The sequence below is a fragment of the Camelus bactrianus genome, chromosome 4 (genome assembly GCF_048773025.1).
Source record: "Camelus bactrianus isolate YW-2024 breed Bactrian camel chromosome 4, ASM4877302v1, whole genome shotgun sequence".
Classification (NCBI taxonomy): Eukaryota; Metazoa; Chordata; class Mammalia; order Artiodactyla; family Camelidae; genus Camelus; species Camelus bactrianus.
The window spans coordinates 60,321,308-60,330,264 of record NC_133542.1 but is presented as its reverse complement, the minus strand read 5'-3'; the positions used below and the strand labels follow the sequence as shown (position 1 = coordinate 60,330,264).

Sequence of the window (8,957 nt, the reverse complement as noted above, 5' to 3'; positions counted from 1 at the left end):
CTAGAGAAAGAGGATTGGTTGTTAAAAGTTTTTAAAAATAGGTTTCCAATTTAAAATCCCAGAAGGTCTAGAACCTGCAAATCAGGGCTAATCAGAAATAGACCAGGTCTCATTAGGACTGAGACCCAAAATCAAACTATCCCAACCCTACTTTTCTCAGAAGCAAAAGTAAATCCTTTCTGAAGGAATATCCAGAGTCTTGTATATCCTGTCAATGTTTAATTTTTTTTAAAGTGCCTAGCATTCAATCAAAAATGACTAGGAATACCAGAAGATAAGACCAACTGACCAAAAAGCAAAAGATACAGATTAACAGAAGAACCAGATATTGGAGTCAGCAAACATGGACTCTAAAACACTGAAGAAAATAGATGACAAGATGTGTAATTTCATCTGAGAACTGTACACTATTCTAAAAATCAATTTAAAATGGTAAGATTGGATTTTACAATAGCTGAAAATTAAGAATTCGGTTAAAAGGATTCACTCAAGTAAACACAAATGAGGGCAAGAATAATGGTGTAGAAGATAAGTCAGTAAAAAAATATTCAGACCAAATCATGAAGAAACAAAAGAATGGAAAACACTGAGAGTCTTAGAGATACGGTGACAAGGCCTTAACACACATATCCTTAGAGTCCAAGGAGACAAGAAAAAAAGAGGGTAGAAGCTATAATGAAAAATACTGTTGTCTCGGATTCAGGATGTACCATGAACACCAAACAAGATAATATAAAGAAAGCCCTATCAAAATATAATTGCAGAAACCCAAAGCAAAGAGAAACACCTCAAGAACAGCAATGAAACAGATAGCTGACTTCATAACAGAAACAATGAAAGCCAATGACATCTTCCAAAGGTTGGAAAAAAAAAAAAAACTCTAGTACTCTAGAATTCTTGACTTAACAAAAATTTCTTTCAAAAATAAAAACACAATAGAGACCTCTCAGCAAACAAAAACTCAATCTGCCACCAGAAAATCTGTACTAGAAGGAAAATACTAAAGGTACTTCTAAATATACTTAATACTCTACTAAAGAAAAAGTCCAAAGGTAGTTCCAGAAGAAGGCAAATGATCTAGACAAATGTGTAGAAATGCAAGAAGGGAGAAACAAAATTTTAAAATTTTTTAAAATTTTAAAAAAGGAACAGATGAAGAATAATAAAAAATAAACATGTGGATAAATCTAAATGAATACTGACTGTATAAAGCATTAATAATAATGTCTGCTGCGGTTTAAAATATAGTGAGAATTGAAATCCATGATAACCATAGCACCGCAGGCATAAAAGTGAAAGAGTTCTGAGGTCTTTGGATTGTCCAGAGGGCAGTAGAAGGACTCTCTTTATAACAGACTTGGTAATGCAGGATGTGTGTTGTCATCTAGGGTAACCACTAAAAGAACACATAACCTCACAGGCTAATAGAGAATAAATTACAAAAATCCCAAAACCTTAATGCAAAAGAAGGCAAAAAAGGACACAAAAAAGAACACAGAAAGGGAGGATCAATAGAAAGTAAACACTAAGAATATTTAAGCCCAAATCTATTTAATGTATCAGGAAACACACTAGGCACAGCGTAGTAAATACTTCAGTTAAAAAACAAAGACTGAATTTTTTAAATCCCATATGCTCACAAGATGGGCACATTAAACATAAGGATGCAGATAAAGTGAAGGTAAAAGGATGAACAGATATACCATACAATCACTAATCAAAAGAAAGCTAATGTGTCTGACAAAGAAGGATTTAAGGCAAAAATCTACTAGAGATAAAGAGGGACATTTCATAGAGATAAAATGTTCAACCCATCAGGAAGTTTTAACAGTTCTAAATTTGTATGCATGGATTAACAGAGCAAAACTTGTCAAAAGTGAATTAAAATATATGTTCACACAAAAATTTGGTGACAATTGTTCACAGCAGCATTATTCACATGAGCCAAAAAGTAGATTCATCAACCCAGCTGACCAATGGATAGACAAAAATCCATGCAATGGAATACTATTCAGCCATTAAAAAGGAATAAAGTACTGATAGATGCTACAACATGGATGAATCCTGAAGACATTATGTTATGTGAAAAAAGCGATACCTAAATGGCCACAAACCATACGATTACATTTACATGAAATGTCCAGAATGGGAACATCCATAGAGAGAGGAAGTAGATTAGTGGTTGTCAGGGGCTGGGGAGAGGGCAGGAAGCGGGGCTGGAGAGATGGGGGAAGAGGAAGACTGCAAATGGATAAGAGGGCTTTTTTAGGGGAATGAGGTGATGAAAATATTCTAGAATAGTGATGTTTGTGCCTTCTTGTGAATACCTTAAAAGCTACTGAATTTTATCCTTTAAAACAGTGAATTTTACGACATGTTAAGTACATCTCAATTTTTAAAACTACACAATTTTTTAAAAATCAAACTTTTCAAAAGTAAAAGAAAAAAACAGAAAATCTACAATCATAGTTGGAGATTTTCCTCCCTTAGTCACTGACAGAACCAACCAACTGAAACCAGTAAGGGTATAGATTTGAACAAGGCAAGTAAAAGCCTGCACAAGTAGACACAGGTAGAAGACAGCATGCAGCAGCTGCAGGAGAAAAGCCATCATCGGATGCCGGAGCCCCATGGACCACCCCACCAGCCGGGCCATGTGCTTTCCATGCACCACCTCGATTCATCCCCCTATTACCCAACAGCCTCCTAGATGAGGAGAGGGAGGCAGAGGATGAAGAGAGAGGCTGAGCATCTGGCCCAGAGTCACCAACCCGCTTGTTCTTAACCTCCCTGCTAGGCTGTCTCCCAGTACTGAATTTCAGAGAGACTTGGCTAGAATCTTTATTCATATAAATACAGCCCCATGGTGCTGTAGTAACTGGGGTCTGATGCAGACTGAATAAACATTAACTGTTAATGAACTCCGTCATCAACAAAGACATACATCAGGCACCTACAACATACGAGACATAATGAGAGATAAAATAATTAATAATAATAATAGCAATGATTTATTGAGCTCTTACTCATTTGTAACTCACAGTTGAAAGCACTTTATAGTTTCCATATCACTTAATCTTTAAAATCACCTGCAAGGTAGGTACATTTCTCCCCACTTCACACTTGAGAAGTGAGACCCAAGGATGGGAAGGAAGTGGCTCTGGGGTGACAGAACTTGGATTTGAATACACTGTGATTCTAGAATCCAAGCCCTCCGCCCCCACTTCATGCCACGGCACCATCTTCACCAAAGCCATGCCTATCGTCAACACAGGGACCTAAAACAGAGCGTTTGTTTCTTTGTGGAGTCTGATCGTCACAGTAACCCTGGAAAGCAGGCAGGACAGAGATCACAGAATTTTCTAAAAGAAGAAACTGAGGCTCGAATGCAACAAAATGTACCTTGTGGGCACACCTGTGTGCCCTAGATACCAGAGTTTCCACTCTAACGAGAGGAAAAGACAGGAAAGAACACATCAAGGGCTCTTTAAGGAAGCCTTAAAGTGGAAAAACTGCTGTTTTGTCAAAATACACACATTTCATTCTCTGTTGTTACACTTACCCAGGTGTTAATATAGGGCTTCTACTGGTCACGTTCACAGCCCACACTTCCTCTGTGGCAGGTGAGAAAGACAGTGGTCGCCTTCATGAGTAATTCTCACTGAGCAAGGCAGCCCGCAGAGTCAGCTGAAGAGAAATGCCTTAAACAGCCATTTCCAAGGGCTGGGCTATGCACACTATTTCTCTTCTCTGGCCCAGAGAAAGCGACCAGTCAGACTCATCTCCTACATGACGAGTCACTTGCATAATTTCATGTTGTCCAGATTCATTTATGAAGGAGTGAACGGACATTCAGAGAGGTTACCCTAGACAAGGTCACACTGTTAGGAAGTAGCAGATCTGGGATGAGAATCCAGGTCTCCTGCTAGCTACAGGCCAGTGTTCCATCCAAAGGGGTATCATGTCTGGAGTACCTCATCTGTGTTGGGCCATTGCACCTTTCAACCTGTAAAGGCGTAACAGACAGACAGGCCAAAGGCTAGAATGAAACAAAAAAGGTTGGAAATTCCCAGAACTTTGGCTCTGGAAGGGCTATTAAGAATCATCCAATCTATCCATTATATAGATGTGTAAACTGAGGACCAGCCAAAAGTCACACAGCTACAAGTGGCAGTTCAGGACCAGAACTCCGGTCTGTGCCAACCTCATCATTCAACTGAATACAGACAGCAATTTGCAAAAGCTACTATGGAGATGACAAAGCATTCAATCCATAGGACATTTTTTTTTCCTTAGCAGGTCCAGGTCATGCACAAAAGTACAAGGTGCAATCTTTGTCCTTGAGGAGATTATGGCCTAGCTAGAAAAATAGGCATGTGCACAGGAAAACAGAATCAATAACATAAAATATCCATAAAGGCAGCAGCTACACCAAGAATTTAAAGGAGGCAGAGACTAGCAGGTCTGGCTATGTTGAAAGGCTTCTTGAAGGAGAGGAGAGTAAAGCTGGGTTTCCAAGCATGCATGGGGAGGAGGGGCAAGATAGGGGTGGGGATTAAGAGGTACAAACTACTATGTATAAAATAAATAAGGTACAAAGATATATAGTACAACACAGGGAATACAACCAATATTTTATAATAACTATCAATGTAGTATAACATTTAAAAATTGTGAATCACTATGTTGTATACCTGAAGCTTATATAATATTTTATATCAAAAATTTTTAAAGCATGCATAGGAGTCCAACAGATGCAAAGGAATACGTATGTCAGTCCAGGAAAGAGTTTCAACTTATGAAAGATTTTTGTGGGAGAGGAAGTCAAAATTGCAGATGAAGGCCAGGTCTTAGGCACTGGGAAGCCTTTAAATGCCAGGCTAGGGCTTTATCTTTGGGCCGAGAAGAACATTGGGTCTTCAGACTTGTTCAGAAGCACAGAACCTGGAAGCCTCTGAGCTCTGCATGGAATCCCACGAGCGACAGACTGTGCTTCATTCCAGGGCCACGTTAGTGTTGGGAAACGGGACAGCTGTTCCACGTCCGCTGTATGAAACCACACCCAAAAGCATGCACACAAAATAAGTCCTCCAATCAGACAGGATCAGTCTTTTCCAAATACTCGTATTAGCACTTATGTGCTGATTTCTTTCTTTCTTTCTTTCTTTCTTTCTTTCTTTCCTCTGTCTCCTGAAGGCCTGCATGCTAGCAGACCAGACCAGGTGCCATTGTTTTTCATAAAATGTAGGGGAAGAAACACTCAAAAATGGAGAAGGTTCTGAGAATTTGCTTCTTTTCTTCAGATTGGGAAGAGGCATTTTATAACTTAAGGGGCCCAAGGCAATGCCACGAAGAGCAGTGTCCTCCCTGAGCCTCAGCTTCCCCCGTCTGACATGAAAGGGGTGGGGATGGGAGCATCACCTGAGACCAAGCTTTGGATGCATTTGGTCCAGTCCATTCATCTTCACATTTCCTGGGCTCTCCAGACAATGAAAGGGATGGGCGTGTGGCCCTTACGTCCACGCCTACAGTTCTCAGCCGCACAGAAAGTAGCTTCAAGTGGGACATCAGCTTCTGGAAAGGCCAGAGGGCAGCATGGGATGTCAACAGCCATTTTTGTGCAGGATCCTCGAGTGAGCACCACATCCCCGTTGCTGACACGATTGACGCCCTTCAGAGTGGGTCCAGATGCTTCTCTCCCCACCGAGGGCTTGCCATCAGGCACTGTGGGCTCCGGAGGCCACCCTGACTTCTCACCTTCAGTCCTGGAGGAAGGTCAGTACCTCCAACCCTAGGTCACCTAGTCAGGAATGGGCAGCACCCTGTGCCCAGGATGTGGGCTTCTATGAGCTGGCAGGGGCATGGGATCCTTGGAGAGTCTGTGTGTCGTGTCCCCAGTGCCTGGGGGAGCTGGGAGGTCACCAGGAGTCGGATGTAGTAGCCGCCAAACACTGCCAGCAGCTGCTGGGCCATTTCCTGAAAGAGGCAGGGAGGCAGAATGAGGGCTGCAGAGATGTAGCCAATGCATAAGGGGAAGGCCAAGCGGTCCTCACACCCTGGACCAGCAGTGATGCACACTAGGGAGAATCCGGCTCTTGGAAGATGCCTGGCCTGGTCTGGAACTCCAGCTCTCAAACTCTGTGGGGCTCCTGCTGCCTCAATTTCCTCATCTCTAAGGTGGGTAACCTAACTGCCAACAGGTGATAATAACATGCACAAAAAAGCTAGGGAGCCTCAAAGCACTAGAAATTACCATTGGTTTCTATCAGCCAACTGCAAACACACACGCACACTTACACTTTTTCCAGTTTCAGCTGTCTGTGAGTCTGTAAAGTACTTGAGGGCAAGGTAATGTACTGGAGGAAAATCACCACCAGCAAAAAAGGGCAGATTTGGAGGAATACTCGTATGAAGGCAGGATTCTTCAATTCACACATGGTACCTGCTGGATTTCTTCGGACAAGCACTCCTACTATATTAAAAGCTTGCTTACAAAAACTAGGTATATCATAAAAAGACAAACAGTGTATGATTTCACTTGTGTGAGGCACCTAGAACAGTAAATTGATAGAGACAGAAAGTAGATTGGTGATTTCTAGGGGCTGGGGAAGGGGAAAGAGTTTGTATTTAACGGGTAAGTTGTTTCAGTTTGAGAAGATGAAAAAATTCTGGAGGTGAATGTAGTGACATTTGCACAACAATGTAAATGTACTTACTGCCACTGAATTGTACACTTAAACATAGTTAAGGTGGTAAATTTTACATTATGTATATTTTACTGCAATGGGAAAAAGTTAAAAAGTTTAAAAAATGAATTTTAAAAATTGTATTTAAGGCATACTCTTATAAACACATTTGGTCTGTAAAGTTCCATCCACCTATCGGGCAGTTGAGATGCCAGGGAAGATGCTTTCAGTTCCTTATGGGTACCACTGGAGTCTTCCACGGGACTTGGGTGTAGTCCGAATGTAATGAGGTAAGGTGTGGGTGACACCCAGGCTTGTTTATTTCTGTACAGACAGTGACCAAGGCTTTCAAATCAGAAAGGCCGAGTGGGAAGGTCAGCTCGGCCACCCTGTGACAGGCCCCAAGCAAGGCACTTCAACTTGCTGAGCCCATTTCTTCACCAGTAAAAGAGGGAAAGTCGCGGCATCCATCTGGCTGAGCTGGAGAGAGGACTACAGGAACTAAAGTGAGTACCAAGTGCTCACTAACTGCCATCAGTTATCATTACATTATCATCATTCAGCAAAGCAGAAACCCCCCAGCTCTGTAGGATCAGTGTTCCCTTGAAGTTATCCTTTGTGCTAGAAAACGCTGAAAACTTCCAACAGCCTCCCACTTACTAACTCAGATTGGTCTTCTACCCCATTTATTCTAGAACGGATAACATAAGACAGCAAAGAACTATGACAAGAAAATTGGCCTACTGAAAATCCACAGGGCTGGCTTCTGCCCCAGACTTTGCCACATTCTCCCTGGTTCTGCCACCTTGGGCAAGGCAGCTGACCTCTTGGAAGCTCCTTTCACCCATCAGAGAAGAAGGGAAAATAGTCCACACTTCGAGGGTATGCTAAAGAATTTTATGCATGATAAAAATCTGTAAAAATGTAAGAGGTCATTATAACTATTTCTCGGCCTTTCACACACACGAGGTTCCCACTGAAATATGACAGTCCAGCCCAGGCTGAGATATGGGCACTGACTGTATTTTTCCTAGCTACGTTGTAAGGGCAGCTACTTTAAAAACATGTGCACACACACTGAGACTTGATATTCATGACAGGAAATTGCATTACTATTGGTGTGAATGAATTTGAAAAAATAATTTAAAAGACCCATCATAGTTAATAGGCTATTTCACATAAACCCAGACATGCATGCACAAGAAAGAATGGGACCTTATCAATCTTCTCTGCTCTTTGAAAGATTAATACATTTACCATTTCCCCTCCTAAGAGTCCTATCTGCAGGCCCCCCACTCCCCATCTATGCAAAAGGAAAAGTCTGGGCTGGTTTGGACTTTTAACCCCCCCAAATCTGTCTGCTAAAAAGAAAAGAAAATGCAAGTCCTCTCCTGCATCATAACCTGCCTGAGATCACCCCTCACTGCATGTCTCCCAGACAGCAGGTCTGTGCTCATGGTAAGAAGAGGGCAGCACAGGTTGCAAACCACATTACCAGACTTCTGGTCTACCAGCTCTCGGCCACACTCAACAAATAGCTTAGGTGGCAGGACACAATAGAACTCTCGGGCAGAAGGAAATAGAATTCAACAGAGATGCATACAAGATTTAAAAATCCAACTGCAATTTAAGCAGGTAGATGGATACATGATAGATTGATTGATAAACAGATTAAAAAATGACCCAAATATTCATCATCATGCTCACGGTTAGGTAAGCTATGATCCATCAACATGCAACTACATAGCCAATGGAACCACCAAAAAGAACACAAAGATGTTTTTTAAATGGGGGAAGACCCAATAAGTAGAAAATGATTCCACTAAGCTATTTTTTTAAAGTGCTAGGGTGATGGGGAAAAAATATTGAAAATTGGTAGGCCAGAAGATGTGAATGGTCCCTACCACTAAAGTAAAGCCATGTCTTCAGGAATCTAGAACCTGAGGTCCCACAAGGACTGTATGCAAACACCCCGTGACGGAGGGAGGCCCTGACTGGCCCCGGCGCCTGTTACCTCGGGCTCGGCCTCAGGGACGAGCTGGCGAAGCTCGGTCTGCATGAGTGGTCTCTCTGTGGGATGAGGGCTGCTGGGCAGGAGAGGCGCTTCCTCCAGCAGGTTCTCCGGCCCCTCAGCCACCACGGGGCTCACCCCGGTCTCCATGACAACACACAGCTGGCTCAATCGGCTTCTCAGCAAGGACTGCAAAGGGAACACAGAGGGACCTGGTGGTGTTCTGAGTGGGGTGCATGTAGGAGACAGAGGGCCCCTGA

At 42.4% G+C, this 8,957-nt stretch overlaps 1 protein-coding gene across 7 annotated transcripts in view; it reads right to left on the bottom strand.

The window, feature by feature from the left end:
• Positions 1-2,988: 2,988 nt before the first annotated feature.
• Positions 2,989-8,957, bottom strand: part of TMEM268 (transmembrane protein 268) — a 33,189-nt gene continuing 27,220 nt past the window's right edge. For all 7 annotated transcript variants that reach the window (XM_045518235.2, XM_074362082.1, XM_045518236.2 and 4 more), the window contains exons 8-9: positions 8,701-8,886; positions 2,989-5,976 (exon numbers count right to left, since the gene is read on the bottom strand). In XM_045518235.2, coding sequence (XP_045374191.1) covers positions 5,797-5,976; positions 8,701-8,886 — 366 coding nt within the window. In that variant the 3' untranslated portion in view covers positions 2,989-5,796. The remainder of the gene's footprint in view (positions 5,977-8,700; positions 8,887-8,957) is intronic.